At 36.0% G+C, this 22,500-nt stretch overlaps 1 protein-coding gene across 4 annotated transcripts in view; it reads left to right on the plus strand.

Annotated features, from left to right (window-relative positions):
* Nucleotides 1-22,183, plus strand: part of LOC137643891 (UDP-glucuronosyltransferase 1A10-like) — a 142,594-nt gene extending 120,411 nt beyond the window's left edge. For all 4 annotated transcript variants that reach the window (XM_068376652.1, XM_068376644.1, XM_068376636.1 and 1 more), the window contains 4 exons: nucleotides 12,051-12,188; nucleotides 13,452-13,536; nucleotides 19,213-19,429; nucleotides 21,896-22,183. In XM_068376652.1, coding sequence (XP_068232753.1) covers nucleotides 12,051-12,188; nucleotides 13,452-13,536; nucleotides 19,213-19,429; nucleotides 21,896-22,175 — 720 coding nt within the window. In that variant the 3' untranslated portion in view covers nucleotides 22,176-22,183. The remainder of the gene's footprint in view (nucleotides 1-12,050; nucleotides 12,189-13,451; nucleotides 13,537-19,212; nucleotides 19,430-21,895) is intronic.
* The last annotated feature ends 317 nt before the right edge of the window (nucleotides 22,184-22,500 follow it).

Genomic DNA, 22,500 nt, shown 5'->3' on the forward strand with positions numbered 1-22,500 from the left:
TACTTGCCAATTCCTTACGGTAACATGACTAAGCAAAAAAATGCAAAACAAATAAAAAGGGGCACTCGCGGAAAAATGGCTAACATTCTAATATACGGCATTTCAGAAAAAAAAAATTCAGCCACGTGCTAAGCAAACCATCAAGGCACATTTTCCGACAAATAAACATCTAAATGAATAATTACTCTGTGATAGTTCCTTAGTACGTAGTAATTTTGAAGGAAATGGGAAAAAACGAAAAAATGGCAATCACAGGAAAATCGAACACATACCTATATATACGCCATATCTGGCTAAAAAAAGAAGATAGGCATGGGTAGCCAGATCATCTAGAAACACTTTCCAACACTATAAAATTATAAGTTTTGCGACACTACTTGCCAATTCCTTACGGTAACATGACTAAGCAAAAAAATGCAAAACAAATAAAAAGGGGCACTCGTGGAAAAATGGCCATTCTAATATACGGCATTTCAAAAAAAAAAAAATTTCAGCCACGTGCTAGGCAAACCATCAAGGCACATTTTCCGACAAATAAACATATAAATGAAATATTACTCTGTGATAGTTCCTTAGTACGTAGTAATTTTGAAAGAAATGGGAAAAAACGAAAAAATGGCAATCACAGGAAAATCGAACACATACTTATATATACGCCATATCTGGCTAAAAAAAAATAGGCATGGGTAGCCAGATCATCTAGAAACACTTTCCAACACTATAAAAATATAAGTTTTGCGACACTACTTGCCAATTCCTTACGGTAACATGACTAAGCAAAAAAATGCAAAACAAATAAAAAGGGGCACTCGCGGAAAAATGCCCAACAATCTAATATACGGCATCTCAGATAAAAAAAAAGACATGCACGTGTTAGCCCAACCATCAAGGCACACTTTCTAACACATAAACATGAAAAAAAAATCAATAATATACGGCAATTCCTTACTACGTAGTAAATTTTTACAAATATTGAAAAAAAACAGAAATTGGCAACCGCAGTTAAATACCCAATATACCAATAACTACGTCGTATCTGACAAAAACAAAATCACGCATGGGTAGCCAGATCATCTAGACACACTTTCCAACACTAAAAAAGCAAAAGTTTTACGACACTATTTCGCAATATCTTACGGAAAAATGACTTGGCACAAAAATGAAAAAAAATGAAAAAGGGACACTGGCGGTAAAATGCCCGACATTCTAATATACGGCATCTCAGATAAAAAAAAAAGACATGCACGTGTTAGCCCAACCATCAAGGCACACTTTCTAACACATAAACATGAAAAAAAAAAAAATGAATAATATACGGCAATTCCTTACTACGTAGTAATTTTTACAAATATTGAAAAAAAACAGAAATTGGTAACCGCAGTTAAATACCCAATATACCAATAACTACGTCGTATCTGACAAAAACAAAGTCATGCATGGGTAGCCAGATCATCTAGACACACTTTCCAACACTAAACAAGCAAAAGTTTTACGACCCTATTTGGCAATATCTTACGGAAAAATGACTTGGCAAAAAAATGAAAAAAAATGAAAAAGGGGCACTCGCGGTAAAATGGTCCTCGTGGTGATGAACGACATTTTAACTAAAAAAAAAATCATGCACATGGTAGCCAAACAATCCACCAAGACTTTCCACAACTGATAACCTATACAAGTTGCACCATTCTACGACAATTTCATAATACGTAATAACTTTGATAATTATGCAAACTACCTTAGAAGGGTAAACTCGGTCGCGAACGACCCCGACGCGTCTCAGAAATCGGGGAAGGAGTACAGCTACAGCAATGCACATCTGGACACTACTAGAGCGTGTAGGGGAGACACCTCCTGCAGGTCGATCACCCACAAATTCAGTCACGGGGGTGAGTCACGTGAGAAAAACCTGTTTTTTTTTGACGCTCGGGGTCGCAAACGACCCATCGTACCTATCCAGGGTTATATTAGGCACACATATTAAAACTAGAAACCTTACATTTTATATAGGACAAGTATATAAACCAGTGACTTATTCAATGCAGTATAAGTTAATATAAAGTTTTATAGTGAAGTAATAAGTTATTTTTAAGGCACTATTATGCTTTGCAATACTAATTTTAGCCGGAGTTAATATGTATTTGTGTATGAGGTTAGTGCAAAAATTGAAGGAGCCTAAGTTGCTGTTGTTTAACCTTTTACAAAATGGATTGTAGTTAAACCTTTGTGATTGCAAACAAACAAACATACATTCACACAAATAAACAGACATAGAAGGAAAAGCTTACCAAACTGCAGCCATTAATCAGCGAGCCGGGCCTTCTTTACAGAGGTCCGGAGAAAAACTGCATTCTTCTACTGGTCTTTATTTAGGTTGTGGAGTCCATTCTGAAGATCATTTGCCAGACAAAGGCACATCTTGGGACAGTCAATGTTAATCCCACTGAAAATGGCCTGTGTCGACAAGATCTCCATCAGTATTTTCTGGCAGCAGGAATGGTGATAGGCTCTCTTGATGAAACAATCCACATCTGATAAGATCAAAAGTGCACACATGAGTTGTCAGGGAACCTCTGGACATTGTCTTGATAAAATCCTTAACGTTATTGGTCACAAGAGGTTCCTCGGCGCTGAAGACCACTTTGTCCATGCACTTCGTCTCAAGCCACTCCGTTACATTGGCCGCAAGACATGCTGCATGTTTTGTAGTTGAAGTCGTGAGGGGTAACAGCAAATTTAGTGAGGGGAGTAGTCTCTAGAATACTGCCTTTCTCTGACTCATACAATTTCTTGACGTCAGCAATGATGCTGTTTTTTTATCATCAAGACTGATTTTCTGGCTCTTCTCACTGATCCAGTTGTTACTCATGCACTTCAGAAGATGCACCATGTTAAAAAGGAGAAACCAGACACGCTCTTTGTCAAGAGGATGCTTAGCTGTGGCACGGCAATCACCTGGAAAATCAAACAGCTTGCAGTACTGCCGGTTAATCTTGTGGTTGTCTGTGATGGACCCAATGACACGCCCACCTGTCCTCTCAACCGCAGCTGCCGCCTCCTTCACGCGCTTAAGTTGGTACACTGCTGTGAACTTGTGGATGGGTATCACAGAAATCATAATACTATGTCCTCTCTGCAGCGACTTCATCATAATACATAGCATAGAAGTGGCATTGCAGTGTTACGTGTTCACTGCCAGGCCACTCAGAACATCAACAGAAAATGCAACCGTTGGCCGAATCTGTACTTCATCTATCAAGAGGAATACATTCTTCTGCTGCAGTGTCTTCACTTTGGCAAATGTTTCCCTCATCACCTGATCCTTGTCAATAGATGAAGTGATGCACTGCAGCTTCCATTTGCTTGACAGCACCAAAAAGTCTCAGAGCTGTTCATAATTACACTTGGGTTATGATTCAAGAGCAAAACAATAATAATTCAAGGAAAACTGTTTTTGTGATAAAAGTTCCAACTGATGTGTCAAAAACACCAGCTTCTTCTCATTCTCTGTGTTCACACAGGCTGATGCGTGGGTTTGAAGAAGAGTGACAACATTCTCAATCATTTTGTCAAAGGGGATGACATAGTTAATTGCTAAGCGCACGGCTTCAGTGAACTGACCATACAACCTCAAACCATTGTTGGGATGAAGTGTCTTACCCAGTGGTACATTAATGCCCTTTCTTGAATGCACGGCAGATCAGTGGGATACGCAACGTCGGCATGTTTTCAACAATCACAGACAGGCTGCGCTCACTGAAATTTTCTGTAATGAACAGACACACTAACCTTTCTTCAGATCTTGAAATAATTAAGTTCTTGTACTGCTTCTATAGGTTACGTTCACGTCTGAAAGCATCAAATGTAGTAATCATATCTTTCTGAAGAAATGGCCTCAGTTGCTGGTCTTCGGTCTTCGCTGGGTGAGGTACAGGTTTTGAAGATGGCAGACATGAAGCAAGTGTATTGAAGACACTGGGAGGGATCGCAGGTCGTGAAGAACCACCAGGCAATTTGATAGAAGGAGGGTTAGCAACCCAATGTTTCTCACAAAGAGAAAAAATGTCAGAATCCACAACAAAGTTCTTGTGTGGTGGTATCACATCAAGCTACTTCTATCTTTTATAGCGGTCTTTTGCCAGTCACAGCACTCAGCACACTGTTATCATTGTTATTCGGCAGTTTGAATACACAAAATCAGCAAGAAAGAGTCTAGGACAAATTAAACAAACAAATAAAATCAGGAATAATCTAGTTAACAAACACTTTTCACTTCTAAATGCAGCCATGCACGAAAGATGGAATGACACAATCTTCCACCTCCACGGTACATTGCACACTGGACTGGCCTCCACTAGCAGAGCCAGGAATCTGGATGTGCTCATCCTGTGTAATAGTAGTCCTTGAGGTGTATATATATATATATATATATATATATATATATATATATATATATATATATATATATATACAGTATATATATATAATGGATTTTGAGCGAAGCGAAAAATCTATTTTTGGGTGAGGTAGCCATGTCGTCCTGATGGAAGTTCCTAAAGGGTAGCTTCCTAGGGTATATTTGATTACAGTGATATTCCCAGAGAATTTTACCTTAAGGTATCCAGAATTCTAACTCCTGGAGCGAATATCCCTAAATAAATCTAAGAGGGATATCGCATAATATCAGAGGACATATTCTTGACACGCCACCTAGCTATCTTCACCCCGAACAGTATTAACGCTTCGAGGGGTTACAATGGCAAGAATTTAAAAACGAGAATGAAAAGAGAGCCATTCATGAGGTATCTCTCCTATCCCATTTCGAGTGTGTATATAATGATGACGGCAGCGCCATCTTTATTCCTTGTAGCGATACACGAGGTGCTACAGATATTGTATTATAGGGAGGGGTCAATAAGCCCTTTTTAAATTAAAAGGAAGGACGGGTCCATCAGGACGACATGGCTACCTCACCCAAAAATAGATTTTTCGCTTCGCTCTAAATCCGCTTTTTGGGCTCAGGCCACGTTGTCCTGATGGAAGTTTACCAGAGCATTACTGTATCTGTGGATTCTCAACCGGTGCTGTACCCTCAAGAAAGTATTTTCCTGGTCCGTCTAGACCTAGAGACCTATGATGTTACCGTCATACATCATTTCATCTAAGCATGAACTATGTTAGTGCTTCCTGTCTCCTACAGGGAAGAGTCGTACTAGACTCTGGAAAAAGTCTCGAGGAGTACATATTAACAATGGATGACAAAATGACAAGCTTGTGTAGTGGTCTCACCCTATACATTATAAAGCAAAGTTTGTATAAGAGTCACCAATGTCAGTATGAATTCCTGACATCTCCCCAGTGTGTCTACTCTTATTAAACTATCGGATAACAGTTGTATCCGTATAGGAACAAATTTTGCATCTCTACCACCATCCCCTTAGTGTACAACGTTAATCCTTCCTAAGGAAGGGTTAAAGCGAGTGGATTTTTGCTTGAAGACAGGAACAATCTTAAAAGACATTCCATGTTAAAATTATCCATACTTTAAACTTAATGTTCAGTTCATTACTAATAAAATGAATGTGAACTAGTTTATTAAATATTTGATAAACATATATCAGTCAACATTTATAAAATTTATAAAATGTGGACGATATCCATTAAAGCATAAAGAAAACAGTAAACAGAACATATTGTTTCGTCTAAAAGGAAACAGATTTGCCACTTTAAACGAATTATTAATAATATTGATACAGTCTGTATTACTGTTTATTTACACTAGCGTAAGAAATGCTTGGCACAAGTGTCTGTAATATGCTTTAGTTCACCAAAGTCAATGGAACAGTTCGTAAGGACACGTTAGTGGCCTATCACTTAGTGTGTAGTAACAGTCTGTGACTACACACCCACCCTCTTAATTAATCGTACCAAGTTAATTTCACTGTGCCTCGCAGATTTAAACAGCAGGTTTAATAATTCTACCTGCTGCTACCACAGACCTCTTGAGTTGCACCACTTGCTTCGCATAGTGCATAAAGAACACCTTGGATGACTGCCAACCGGTGTACGAACAAAGATGTTCAAAGTCAATTATAATTAAAGAAATTTTATGGAAGAAGCAAGTTTCCTCAGGTCATGACTTGCGGGTGTACTGTCTGGATCCGCTCTGCGAATAAAATTGGTGAGTTTCGCCCATAGTTGTTTCAGAGATAAATTTGAACCCGAGGTTTCCCCTCTGAACAGCTGTCCTCCTCTAAAGTCTGAAGTTCTATGAAGATAGACCTTTAAGCACTCCACTGGACATAGAGATGCATCTTCCTTCACCGGGCAGATTCACTAGGAACCCCACCTGTTGGTGGGTACCTTGTTCTCGGCAAGAAACGTTGGGTCTGGAAACAGATTCAGTTCTCCCCCTTTCAAGAACTGAACGTGGCCTTCCTCTCTCAAGAGAGCCACTATTTCATTAACTCTAGCCCCCGAAGAGAGTGTAAACAGAAACATAACTTTTTTGAGTTAAATCCTTCCAAGCGCACTCCTCATTATTCATTATTGATGCAAATAAGGAACCTTATCTAGTGCCCATGAAATGGGTCTTGAAGGCGCTGAAGGTCTAAGCTTAGCACCGATCTTCGGGATTTTATTAAAAATGTCGTTAGAAAGGTCGACCTGAAAGGTATATAGTATCGGTCTTGTTAAGGCAGACTTGCATGTTGATATTGTGTTGGCTGCTAAACCTTACTCATGAAGGTGAATGAAGAAAATAAACAGAAGTCTATCAAGAATTCTTTTGGTTTCTTCGCCTTGACAAAAGACACCCACTTCTTCCATGATGACTCATATTGTCTTCTGGTAGATTTGGAATTAAATTTCTCCAAAAAGTCTATACTGTCTCTTGATATCCCGCATCTTTTTCTCATCGTTAGGGAGAGAAAATCATGAGATGCAGGTTCCGGGTTATCTGTGAAGAAGCGAAGACAGTCGACTTCTGTACTCGCTGAGTCAGGGTTGGATCCGGTAGCGGTACAAACTTCAGTCGTAGTTCCAATGCCAGAGGGAATCAAGCGCTGTTTGGCCACTTGTGGGCCATTATTGCCGCTTTCCCTTTGAAGGATCTCGTGTTGAGGACCTTCAAAAGAAGGTTGTGGGGAGGGAACAGGTAAATCCTGGACCATCTGTTCTAGTCTAGGGACATAGCGTCCACTGCTTCCGCTAGCGGATCCTCGTACGGGGACACATAATGATGTGTTTACTTGTTGTCTTTCGTTGCAAAGAGGTCTATCTGCAGTTCTAGGACCTGACTCAAAATGAAGGAGAACGATCCTGCGTCTAGGGACCATTCTGACTCTATCGGTGTGAACCTGGATAGAGCGTTCGCTGTCACGTTGCGGACTGCTTGAATGTGAACTGCTGACAGGTGCCATTTCTTTCTTTCCGCCAAATGGAATATGGCCAACATCACTTGGTTGATTTGAGGCGATCTTGACCCTTGTCGATTCAGGCATCTCACTATCACCTCGCTGTCTAGAACCAATCTTATGTGGGTTGAGTGGTGAGGAGAAACTTTCTTTAGTGTCAGAAGTACTGACATGGCTTCTAGAAAGTTGATGTGAAATGACTTGAAAAGATTGGACCAAGCTTCCTGGACTCTCTTCTGGTGAGAGTGGCCTCCCCAGCCTTCCTTTGAAGCGTCTGTATGGATAGTAACTGACGGGGGAGGAGGTTGAAGAGGTATCGATATCTTCATTTGCTTGGCTTTGGACCACGGCTTGAGAAGCGTTCGCAGTCGAGTCGGTAGTGGTCTCATCAGATCTCTTCGCGCGTTTGATGCATATTTTTTCCAGACTCCTGTTGCATCCTTTAGCTGTGCTCTTAGCACTGGATCTGTTTTCGAAGCAAACTGTAGAGAGCCCAGCATTCTCTTGATATCCGTTTGGATTTCAATAGTCTCTTGACAGATCCTGCTATTTCTTTCCTCTTCTTCCCAGGAATGGAAAGTCGATGTGATTCCAAATTCCAGTGGATTCCCAACCACTGAAAATTTTGAGCTGGAGATAGTCGAGACTTTTTGATGTTGATCTTGAATCCCAGATGTTCCAGGAACTGGATCACTATCTTAGAGGCTTGCATGCATTCTGTCCTGGATGCTGCCCACACCAGCCAGTCGTCCAAGTAGGCCACTACTTGGATCCCCTTTAGGCGTAATTGATGGACGGCTGCGTTCGCAAGCTCCGTGAAAATCCTTGGGGCTATGTTTAGTCCGAATGTTATGGCTCTGAAGGCATAAAGTCTTCTTTGTAACTTGAACCCTAGGTAGGAGGAGAGGTGAGGATTAATTGGAACGTGCCAATAAGCGTCTGACAAGTCTATGGAGACGGTGTATGCCCTTCCGGGCAGTAGGGTCCTTATGTGTTAAAGTGTGAGCATCCTGAACTTGTAGTTCACTATGAACTTGTTGAGTGGCGACAAGTCCAGAATGACTCTGAGTTTTCTGAGTCCTTCTTTGGAACACAAAACAGCCTTCTTTGGAACTTGATGCACTTTACTTTTCGGATTACTCTTTTCTCTAAGAGTTTTCGGACATATTCTTCCAGAACGGGGGTAGAGTGTTGGAAGAACTGAAGAAATGGAGGTGGAGGACTGTTCCAGCTCCAACCTAGTCTATTCTTTATTAGGCTGTGGGCCAACCTAGTCTATTCTTTATTAGGCTGTGGGCCCAGGGATCGAAGATCCAACGATCCCTAAATAGATGTAGTCTCCCTCCTACTGGAAGCATCTCACTTCTGCTGTTGTGGACCTGAGGCCTTGCCTCCTTGACCGCGTCCTCCCCTGAATCCCTTCCCCTTGAATGGCGTCTAGAAGAACCTCTGGCTGTTCCTCTAGCTTTTGAGTGAAAGGAAGAAGTCTGCCTTTCAAAAGCTGGGTTGAAAACCGGCGACTGTGTCGCCATTTGTTTAGGTACCAACTGGTACATGGTTGGAGGTTGTGCCACTATATGAGGCACCGCAGTCGCAGGAAGTTGCTGTTGTTGCTGTCGGTAGGGTTTACCCGGCCGAGAGGAGAGCCTAGGCCTTTTTGTCTTCTTCTTGGGTTGGGGACCCTCATCCGGAGAAGACTTTCTCTTAAGTTTTAAGCTCCACTTATGGAGAAGGTTCCTATTCTCCGTGGCGGCTTTGTCTACTACCTCTTTAACTACTTCATTGGGAAAAAGGTTTTTACCCCATATGCAAGAGGAGATCAGTTTCCTCGGTTCGTGCCTCACCGTAGCCGAGGCGAACACGAACTCTCTACAGGCTCTCCTAGTTTTAATAAAGCTATAGAGATCCTTCATAACTGTGGCCAGATAGGTTTTGGCCACCACCATGAACATGTCCTGTTTCTTGGGGTCACTTGCCATCATTTCTAACGTCGTTTGCAACGACATCGATGCCGCAAGTCTTTCTTTCGTCTCTTGCTCTCTGCACAAGAGAAACTCCGACAGCTTATGAAGTTCCTTACCAAACTGACGTTCAGCATATCAGCTTCCAACTTCCCGACTGAGAAGGTAAGGTGGACGTTCTTCCAGTCTTTTTGGTCCAAGGGTAAGGTCAGGGATAACGGCTTGCATTCCTCCAAGGAGGGGCATAGTTTCCCTGTCTCCGCCGCCTTCACAGCTGCCTTATATCCCTTTTCCATGAAGGGAAAGTCTCTGGTTGGAGAGGCCGCAAAGGAGGGAAGCTTCTTACTCAAAGCTGGCACCTTTGAGTTCGTGAAGCCCCTCTCTTTCATCGACCTCTCTAGTAATGCCTGTGCTTTACCATGGTAAAAAACTATGACCTCCTTCGGCTCCGTCTCCTCCTTTGAGGCTGGCTCCTTCCTAAGACGGATATAGCAATCCGGGTAAGAGTCTTTGTTGGGCCAAAATTCCACATCTTCCAGGGGAATTGAGCACAACTTCTCCGATATAACATTCTTCCCGGTTGTCATTGGCATGTGTTCGGCATACCTCCAAGGACTGGTATCCGAGCAAAAAGGAAGATCCTTCACGTTGAGTCGCTTCTGGGGCCCACGTGATGCTGCGAGTCTACGTATCTCCAGTTTCATCGCAGCTTCCTTTTCATCATTCTTCTTTTGTATTTGTTGAATCATTTCAACAATAGAAGAAAGAGTCCTTCCCAGATCACCTTGGATAGCAGACGATGTAGAGGAAACAGGTTCTGGGGCCGGAACCGATGTAACCGACACCTCGTCGATTTCTTCCTCGTCTATTTCTGGAGCCTGGGTCAGCTCTTCCTCCTGACCTTCTCCCAGAAGGTCCTTCTCTGTATAATCCGACACTTCTGACATCTTATCGTCCAATTGGATGTCTTGAAGGGCGGCCGAGACTTCAGAATCTACCGGAATCTGGACGGTTGGTATCTCCTCATGAGGCTGAGGGATGACTGCATCAGCCGATGCCTAAGGGAAAAGGTAGGCCCTCATCTTCTCGTTTGGAAGGTAGGGGCCTGAAGCGTTTTTCTGAAAACCCCTCACCCAGGTTCGCAACTTTTCCCTAGCAGCATCACTTGACTCCGCCGGTAATCAGGTTAGAACGTATAGTACATACCTGAGGGTCCCAATACCGGAGATCACCTTTGGAGACTGCGCATGCTGCGTGCCTCCTGCATAACTCATGTCCACAGAAGTTCTTGCTGTGGACATTGCAGAACATACTCCCTCACTTCGGATGGTCCTCCTGTAAAGAGAAGAAAATCCATGAGTATCAAGTGAAGGCTTTTAACTTATTATTAATGCATGTAGCTTATACAGTAAAGCTAGAAAGGAAAGAAGGAAAGACACATACTTGTATTTCCTGCCCAGCTAATTGCTGTAAACAAAGTTTAATTCTTATTCTAGAATGCCTTATATATTTTCCTAAGCGGAAAGTTAAGGTGTAGCTCACACCTTGAAATAAGGTTTTAATATACGGGATAGAATGACTACAGAAAGAACTCACTTTCTATATACTGTACGGTCTCAACAAAAGGTTATACAAGATAACATTAAGTATGTTGGAAGAACTTTAGTGTTACAACAAACTCTATACTGTAGTATTATCAATGTAGTGTGTACTACACCACAAATATAGTAACTACTGTACATCGCATGCTGTCGTGCCTGCCGGCATTCACCCTAATATAGTTCAAAGGTATGCTACCTTTAACTAATGGGCGGCAGAACACTGGCTCGCAACAAGCTCATGATACAAGGAATCCTACTTTATGGTAGCCATGTTTAGCTTTTGCAGCACTTAGTCAAAGATTTGATAATAATGCGTGAGAAGAATATTTTTTCTTTGTTCAATCAGAATTAAGATGCAGGCTATAATAAAAATGGTCTGAGCATTATTAAATTACTTTGTAGAGATAGAAAGGTAGATTCTTAGTTAAATTTTCTTCAATGGAACAAATAGAAGATGAATCGGTAGCAAGCAAAACTATTGGTTAAGATGGTAAAGTATGCCCCTATTTTAAAGGGTTTGTCTGAAAACAAATGGTGAGTAGTTTAGGTCGAAGTGGAACACCCAAAAGAGACTTGTTGACTAAAAGCAAGATTGTGATTGGATTAGTTAAGCGAAATGTCTACCGAGTGTTTATAAATTTCAAGGATAGAAAAGATGTCCGGTTAAAAATGAAAATAAGTATTTTGGGGGATAAAAATATGACTTGCAAATCCTTAATTTTATTTTCATATCTGTACAATATTATTTCGAGGGAATTAATGGGAGAAAGCAATTGGGACTTGAGATAAAGGAGCAAGTTTTCAAGAAATCTAACAAAAGTATGAAATGGAATAAAGAGCAGTTAACCGTAAAATATTTAATGAAAATACTTTAAATCGTCTTGTGTCTGGTAGAGTTAAAAGCGGTGTATTCATTGCTTAAGATAGTGTGAAATCAAATCAAATAATAATAATAATAATAATAATAATAATAATAATAATAATAATAATAATAATAATAATAATAATAATAATAATAATAATAGTTTTTCAACAACAGTGGTAATGCTAATTTTCCTTTCGTTATTTTTTTTCAGGAACTCGAAAATTTCATCACAGGCTCTGGGGAAGCAGGAATAATTTTGTTCACAATGGGGATTAGTTTTAACTCTAATGTTGTTCCTCCTTCTCTTATCGACGACTTTATGAAAGCTTTTGGACGTCTTAAGCAAAGGGTAAGACATTTGGTTACAGCTAATCTTTGAAAATGTGTGTTGAGCATAAAAATTTAATTTACAACTTAAAAGGAAATTAAGCTAGTTACTAGATAACTGTTTAATTCTGTCTGTCTGTATGGCTGCCTGTCTGTCTCTCTGTCTGTCTGTCTGTCTTTTAAAGACTTTTATGAAATTTCTTCTTAAGAAAAATTTCAATACTGCTTTATGACGTTACAAAATTCACAAAATATTCATAACATAAATTTAATTTTGATGCTGCAATAGAGAAATCGTAAGCCGTTTCTGATCACCCCATCCTTCTCTCTACCTGAATTCCCTCCAACGTCCTGTCTCTCACACTCTCCTTTGGTATCGACATGCAGACAGCATCCCTTCTGACACCGAGTGGCAATCGACCATCCAATTGAGGAGAGAAGATACAGTAGTTGCTGAAATCAATAGAAAAGAATATCAATTATGTGGTAAAAATTCTTGGATTATTGGGTAAATTACTTATGTAAATTTAGCTGATTCTGAATAAAGGGTGTACACAAACTGGAATTCATACAATTTCGATGATAAGATTCAATCAATAAAAACGAATGAAAGAAAGTAACTCGAATAATTGTACTGAAAGCAAATTACCATAATTTCACCCTCAAAACTTATATTTATACATACTAAATATTATATAATATTTCATATAAAATACATTTTATATATGCAGACACGCACGCACATATATATACATACATATATACATACATATATATATATATATATATATATATATATATATATATATACATATATATATATATATATATATATATATATATATATATATATATATATATACATACATATATACATATATATATATCTATATATATATATATATATATATATATATATATATATATATATATATATATATATATATATATATATATATATATATATATATATATATATATATATATATATATATATATATATATATATATAGTATATATATATAGAAAGAGAGAGAGAGAGAGAGAGAGAGAGAGAGAGAGAGAGAGAGAGAGAGAGAGAGAGAGAGAGAGAGAGAGAGAGAGAGAAGTAATAGTTGTATAAAAAGTGACACTTTACTCCCCCGGGATTTAATTCTATAACACATGGCCACCAACTATTTGAATAATAGTAAAATATATAAGGTATATTGAATTTCCAAACAATATCCTAAACGTTATTTTCAATACGATATGGTTTGCTACAAATATCTTAGTTTTTATCCAGGTACTGATGAAATTGGAAGAAGATTACTCCAACCCCCCACCAAATGTTAAACTGGTCAGATGGCTGCCCCAACAAGATATCCTTGGTGAGTCCTTCAGCTTTGAAATATTTTAGGATTAAGTTTTCTTATGAGGAAATTAAATGCTAAATAGGCAAGCAAATCACCGTATCACACATTTGTACCAACCGTGTGTCACACGATCGTACATAAATTATTTTGCATATATTACGCTTGTATCTGCGCTCTTCCCTCGCACTAAAAAGAACCTGAATAATCATGTATGTGTGTCGCCTATGTAACATTGTCATTTTCTCGAACATATATTTTCCTGTTGCCTTGAGGTTTTGTATATAAAGGAGAGTGTTCTTTAATAAAGTACTCAGTTGATTGCATCCTGCCTTTGAGTCATAACCTCTCTCTCGGCCGTCACACATTCATAAAAGTAGGTCTAAAACACCATATAATGCATTAAGATATGTATGAAGTCCCCATGTTATCTCACGTATCATACTACCGAATGAGGCGTTATTGTTAACATTGTAAAACACCATAAGTATATTAGTCAACAGTAATTTCATTTTTGATTACCCATAATTAAGGACATCTCCAAGGAGGCTATTTTTCATATTCTTTGTTGACAACCACGCACACACACACACACTATATATATATATATATATATATATATATATATATATATATATATATATATATATATATATATATATATATATATATATATATATATATATATATATATATATATATCAGCCATTACTGGTTCACAGCAGAACAAAGTCCTCAGAACACTTGCGCCTGTTTAGGTCTTTCTTTGCCAGTACACACCGGCAAACTTTCTTACTTCGTCAAACCATCTTCTCTTCCTTCCTCTGCTTCTTTAGTGATCTCTAGGGACGCATTCTGTTCTCCTAATATCCCTCTATTACCTCTCATTCTCATTATATTATCGTGGCCCTATCCATTTCTTAAAATAACCTTGTTAAAATAGCCTTTACTCTTGTTTCCTCTCGTATCCAAGTTGCTCTTTTCTGTCAGTTGTGACCAGCTTGTGTTCTAAAGATTAATAAGACGCCAAGTTTCTTATGCATAAATCAAAACTGGTAGGACCATCTGATTAAATACTTTTCTTTTTTAAGAGTGTGGAATTACTTTCCATGATCTCATTTTGATAACCAAAGACTCTCCATTCGATGCTTATCCTTCTTTTAACTTCAGTTTTGTGTACTGGGGAAACTCGTATTAGGTGTCTTTAGTATGTATTAGTATTAACATTATCTGAGTTTTACCCTACATTTCTCCTTTCTTTATTCAAATCTTCTATCGTCTTTTACAATTCCTCCTATGATCCTCTAAACACAACTATGTCATCCGCAAATCCCAAGTTGTCAAGGTATTCCCCATTAGTATTAAATCCTACCTTTCCTCAATCAAAATGTTTAGAAACTTTTTCGGCCTATGCTGTGAATAATTTGGGAGGGATAGGATTTATCCGTCTAATTCCTTTCTCAAATGGAAGTTTCTTATCATATTTATGTAGTTTTAGAATTCCCGTACTTCCTGTATAGATATATTCAAGTCTTCTAACTTAAGATTCCTCTATTCCTTGTCTTTGAAGGGCTTTCATTACTGCTAAAAGCTTCACAAAATCAAAAGGTTTCTGAAAAACTATAAATGCCATACATAGCGGTTTACATACTTTGTTGATTTTTTCATTAGCTGGTTAATTGCAAGAATATGATTAGTTGTTGAATACCCACTTCTAAAGCCGGCCTGCTCTCTTGGCTGGTTAGAGTCTAGCTGCTGTCTCTCTATTCGGCATGATATGATCTTTGTAAATATTTTATATTTGGCGGTATTTTTTTAGTTCTTTTGTGTCTCCTTTTTTGTGAATTAGTATAATGTTAAAGTTTTTCCAACCTGTATGGATAGAACATTCAAGCAGACATTTTGTGTTAAGTTTAGCCAGTTTCACTACTATGAAACCTCCTCTATTTATTATTAAATAAATTGTTAGGCCATTTTTTGCTGCTTTGTCAGTTTTCATAGTTTTTAATGCTTTATTTACTTCTACCGAAACGTTTGGTCCCGTCTCATGTGTTTTATTACTTTTATTGGCAAAGTTACTTATTTCTTATATCACTATTACATAACATTGTACAGAAATCCTCTGCAATTACTCCATCTCTATTGTTGATAATGTTTACATTTTCCTCCGTTTAAAGCAAACCTCAGTTGGCAAACCCGTTCCAAATCTTCTATTCATCAATTTGATGCTTCATCTTATCTTTTGTATTCCTTCATTTTTTCCGATTGTGTTTACGAATATCTTGGATTTTTTTTTTTTTGTATTATTGTTTTGGATAGTTTTGTCAATTCTACTTCATCCCTCTTGGATTTTACCCTCTTTTGCAATTTTTTCTTTATTGAAATTTTCTTTTATTCTGATATTCTATCTCGATCTTGTTTATGAACTATACCACCTACCTCTTGTAAGGATTCTAATAAAAAAAAAATAATATACCGATTTATATACTTACATTTCATTATGCAGCTGATAGTATCTATTTCGTATTTTTCTCCTATTACAGGAGTGCTTATATTCTTTCTTAAAATTACTTTTTCTCTTTCTTTTCTTATATCTAGTCAAATTTTGCTTCTTACCATTCGATGGGCGATTGACTTTAACTTGTTTAACACTGGTACATCTTTAACTATATTAAACTTTTCGTAGAGAATATAATCTATTTCGTTTGTTTGTTTTTTTCCATTTAGGTATCTCCATATCTATCTATGTTCTTTGTTATAAAAAATGGAGTTCATGATTTTAAGATTGTTTCTTTCAGAGAGCACTATCTGTCTCACTTGTCATTTCTTGTGCCTACTCCAAATTCGCCTACTGCCGATTCTCCTCTATTGTTTTGACCTACTTTAGTATTGAAAATTTTTTTCTGTATGGGATATTGTTGATGTATACCTATGGATGCTATGACAGTGAAAAAAATTCCAATAGATTTGGTACATTTGAGAACAAATCCCTCAGAACAATATTGGAAGTTAAATAGCAGGGCATGATTAGAAATGAATCTATAAGAAAAATTACTCGAGTGGTATATGTGGATGAGATCATGGTGAGGGGTAGATGGAGATGGTTTGGGCACGTCTCCGTACTCCCCAAGAGAAATTAGTTCACCACAAGGCACTAGAAGAGTTGGAGGACCTAGGCCTATATAGCTGAGGACTATAAAGAGTGAAGTAGGAACTGATAAATGGAGAAGTATTGAATTAAAAGCTCAAGGTAGAGACGAATGGCGAAATCTAACCGAGGTCTTTTTCGTCAATAGGCGTAGGAGGTCACAATGATGATATATGATTGCAGAACTTCCTCATTTGAAGTTAATATTATAGAACCACAGTTTTACCTCTTTGAATGCCATGGAAAGTAGGTAATGGCATCACTTCTCTACATGAGGTGAGAGCTAACAATTGGAGGGGATCTGTGGTCTATCGACGAGTGCTTCTAATAAAAGTACAAAAGAAAAATAAAGTTAATCTTAGAAGTAAAGAATAAATCTGTGTGGATATGGTACAAATAAGAAAAAAATATAAATTGCCGATTTCTGACGCAGAAAAGAAGGGATGTTTTGACACTTAGTGATATGAAAGCAAAACGGGTAGAACGGAGAGATTTTTTATGTAATAGCTGAAAAGATATAGGGATGGTTGGTTGATTCAAGATTTTCATTGGTAAGGTTGTTTTTGGCTTGAAAGAAATTTGGGATTATCTTGAGGTTATGTGTTATATGAATGCTAAAACAAATGAAAACTGATGATACTCTTTATTGGAAGGTCTGAAACCATCTGTGATTTGCTTTAAACAAAGAAGGCATTTTAGGGTATTTAAATACAATTGTTATAACAGGTAGTTGTGTTCCTCATGTGAATGAAAATTGATAGAATCTGGAATCTTTTACAAAAAGGTTTGTTCTCTGCTAGTGTGTGTCAACAGGTGTGTGTGTGTGTGTGTGTTTATGTGTGTGTGTGTGTGAGAGAGAGAGAGAGAGAGAGAGAGAGAGAGAGAGAGAGAGAGAGAGAGAGAGAGAGAGAGAGAGAGAGAGAGAGTGCATGCATGCGTTTTTGTATTATGTTCTATGTGTTCTGATGAACAACATTTTATTTTTCAAGTCTCGGGCATTGGCGGCCATTATTCAAGGTTACAATAATGGTCTAACCCAATGATATCCATGTCAATCTAGTTAACCGTTCCCCTAAAAACTAATTGCAGGGTCTAAAAGTAGCACTAAATTACACTATGAATATTACTATAGTTTTTATTCTGAGCATATATTGTTAGCTCATGAATGTCAATGAACCGTACGCGTACTCCTACTCTCTCTCTCTCTCTCTCTCTCTCTCTCTCTCTCTCTCTCTCTCTCTCTCTCTCTCTCTCTCTCTCTCTATCTTGGAGAACTGGAAACTTTCCTTGTACTTATAACAGACATTTTCTCGACGTTGATATTACTATTCTTATATATTCATCTCTACGGCGATACGGTAGCTGGAATCACATTGCAATCAGAAAATGACTGCTGATTGCAGTTAAATGGCAGCAACTTTCAAAATCATAAGACAATCAATTTGAGCCATTTTCAAACATTTGTGTTGCTGGTATAGGTAAATATATTTGTGATAAGTTATATTATCCTATATGATTTAGCCCGTTTTGAGTGTTATCTAATACCATATTGAGAATGGAGAGCTGTTTCCTTTTTATTTTGACGTCGTACTGTTTTTCCTTATGAGACAACATTTGGTAATCGAGGATGGAGCCTACGAAGGTAGTGAACATTTTTTACAATTATAATTTTTCAAGCTTTCCTTCAATCTTTGGAGGTAATATTGAGCCGCATTCTATAGTAGATCATATATGCAATAAATCCTATCTTTATCATCTTCATTCGTTCGTAATGGATTGCCTGGTCTTTCCTTTGTCCCATTGATGTCGGTGATATTTTCAATATTGGTTTGATTCAGTGTATGCATTCTATCATCTATCATCTAGTCGATTATATTGCATTGGATCTAATCTAGTTCCTAATTGGTCCTTCACCGGTGATGCAAAGTGCGAATGACTTACAAAGTACTCTATATACTATAAAAGGTATTATTATTATTATTATTATTATTATTATTATTATTATTATTATTATTATTATTATTATTATTATTATTATTATTATTAGCTAAGCTGTAACCCTAATTGGAAAAGAGGGATGCTATTAGGCTAAGGACTCCATCAGTCTCTTATACATTGATCCCATTCATTTATGATATAGCTTATTAGAATTATAAAAAATATATCTCATTTGAATGACTAATGAAAAATAGATCAGCATATCTCACTTCGGTATATAAGAAATGTATGAGGATGCAAGATGCAACGTGATTTTTAATATTTATCGAATGCCTGAGTTGATAAAAACGGACCTTAAAAATTTTAGAAATTAGAAATAGAAAAAAAAGTTCTAGAATGTTAGTGACAAGCATTTAATAGATATTTATAAATCTTCAATAATCAAAACGTCACTAAGCTTGAAAAAATTAACTGCTTTAACTTCCGGCATTTTACGGTAAAGGACGTATATAAAAAAATGATAAATTTAATCTAAAGACTACTCAACTGAAAATTAAAGGTCTTAGAATGCCAAAATAAGTGTTTCAGAATCCTTCTTTATCCTACAGCTCACCCCAAAACAAGACTATTCTTCACGCATTGTGGTATGCATGGCGTAATCGAGGCACTACATTATGGTGTTCCTATGGTAGGGATGCCCGTCTTCGCGGATCAAGAAGATGTCCTTATAAGGATTCAACAGAAGGGGGTGGGCATTGGAGTCCCAAAGAACGCAGATGAGGAAACAATCTACAGAGCCATTACAGAGGTCATCGAGAACCCAAGGTAAGCATAGCGTGTTTCATCCAGCGTAACCTGAATATTCATCGTAAACATTTTTTGCCATGGGAAACATCAGGGCTTAGGATATTTTGGCGCATGACCATTTCGCCGAAAAGGATACGAATTGCTCCCTAACTAATTATTTCAAATATTCTACCTATTATATTATTAGATGAAACAAACATACGTAAAAATATATAACGAAATTAATCCAAATATTTAAAAAGAAAAGCAATATGTTACTTAATTCGAACACCCAAGGAAGTATCAAAGTAATATCTAACCCCTTTATGGAAAATACCATAGGTGGTAAGAAATTACTTGATGGTGTCATTATTGTTTATAAAGAAAGGAAATACAGTTAAAAATCAAATTGAAAATTTAAAATGAAGAATATAAGTAAATAGTAGTTACCGTGCTGGAAATTGAATATATATATATATATATATATATATATATATATATATATATATATATATATATATATATATATATATAAACATATATATATATATGTGTATATATATGTATATGTATATATTCATATATATATATATATATGTATATATATATATATATATATATATATATATATATATATATATATATATATATATATATATATATATATATATATATATATATATATATATATATATATATATATATATATATGTATGTATATATATTCATATATCTATATCTATCTATCTATCTATCTATCTATCTATATATATATATATATATATATATATATATATATATATATATATATATATATATATATATATATATATTCATATATCTATCTATCTATCTATCTATCTATCTATCTATCTATCTATATATATATATATATATATATATATATATATATATATATATGTATATATATACTCATATATATATATATATATATATATATATGCATATATATATACATATATATATATATATATATATATATATATATATATATATGGGTATATATACACATATACAGTATATATATATATATATATATATATATATATATATATATATATATATATATATATATATATATATATATATATATACATATATATTTATGCATATATATATATATATATATATATATATATATATATATACTGTGTATATATATACACATATATATATATATATATATATATATATATATATATATATATATATATATATATATATATATATATATATATATATATATATGGAAAACATTCCATAAGGTTGCTATCTCTTCAATAGTTTACGAAGCAAACTCGAGATAGAGATTACTAGTCAGATCACTGAGCGGTCGTATATTGCAGAAAATCTCACTGCATTAGCATTTCTTCCAGTGCGTGATCTTATTGTTGGTTTTCTTGAACTGATTGACGATATTATATAGCCCTTACAATCTGTATTATATTTTGAAGCGCACTTTATAATATGAACAAAAAAAGGTCGAGAGGAGTGAAGACTAAGAATGAAACCAACATTTCCTACTTGAATTGTGGAATATTTGGAACGACCTCAGAATAATATGCTCAGAAGGCTTCCAGAATGCACTGCAAAATTTTTTAACATATATCACATAATTGAAAAAGGCAGACAGTTTAGCGATATAAAACAAGTGAGATTTACATAAATGGGATGATATACAAATAAATAAATAGTGATAACGCAAGGCTTCAATGGAATATGCTCCATTATGCCAAAAATGAAAAAAAAAAAAAATAAAAAAACATTATTTTCGCAGCATGATTTTCATTTGCACCCATTTCAAATAATTCTTTATTGTATTTTGATATAATACCTTTAGCAAACCTTTAGCGTTTATATGTATTTAAATAACTTTATATTTCATCCCTCTATTTTGTAAGGCTTGATTATGTAAAAAGGCAAATTATATAATGGTTTTAACAATAAAATGCTATTCTTGCAATTCTTTTTTCAAATGATCAAAATAAAGCAATCCACAAGATGATAATGCTTATACATGAAACGACTTAATAATAACTAAAACGTGATAAAATTTGCAAAGAACAATATGAAATCCAAACAACACTTCAGTCTAGAAAAGAAATACGAAAGGAAGAAAGGTAAAAGAACGGTTTTTCAGAGATGCCATTATTCTAAATGATGTTGCCTGCCCATATCTTCAAACTACAGCTATAGTTGGTAATTAACTGCTCGGCAAAATTGTCTTGCGGCAAAATTTCCCAGGACGAGTTTGCCGGCGGGTAAATTCGTTACGGCGAATTTTCCTCGAGTTCATACTAATGGCCAGGGAAATTTCGGTAACTTGCTAATCAAGTGCTACCATTTGAAATGATTGTAAATTATTATTACAAAATCACATTTAAAGATTTAAGAGAAATTATATCACCAAACAATAAAGACAAAACAGATATTGCATTGAAAATTACTTATTACATTTTACGTCTTTCATCTAATCTTCATCAGGTACAAAGAAAACGCCATCCAATTATCCAGCATCCTTAAGGACAATGCCGAGGAGCCCTTAAACAGAGCTCTTTGGTTGGTGAATCATGTCATCAACACCAAGGGAGCAGAACACTTGAAGCTCTCCGCCAGACACCTGGGGTTCTTCCAGTTTTTCGGAATTGATGTTATCGCATTTCTTCTTCTGGCCATCTACGTGTGTTGGTTTTATTTGCTAACAATGATAAAAAAGATAACAGAGATATTGGTTTTATCAGGGCAAAAAGCTAAAGTTCATTAGAACTACTCGAGCATCGGAAGTGTATTGCTCCTTATATCAGGTGGGTCTGAAATCCGTAGGAGGCATCACATACCGAGGATAATTAACTTCTATAATATATTACACACGCATACACACACTCTTACATATATATATATATATATATATATATATATATATATATATATATATATATATATATATATATATATATATATATATATATGTATATATATATATATATATGTGTGTGTGTGTGTGTGTGTGTGTGTGTGTGTATGTGTGTCTGTGTGTGTAATAAGACACCTTTTAGCGTTTGTGTGTAAATAAATAGAATGTATATTTT

Source organism: Palaemon carinicauda, chromosome 1, assembly GCF_036898095.1.
Source record: "Palaemon carinicauda isolate YSFRI2023 chromosome 1, ASM3689809v2, whole genome shotgun sequence".
Taxonomy (NCBI): domain Eukaryota; kingdom Metazoa; phylum Arthropoda; class Malacostraca; order Decapoda; family Palaemonidae; genus Palaemon; species Palaemon carinicauda.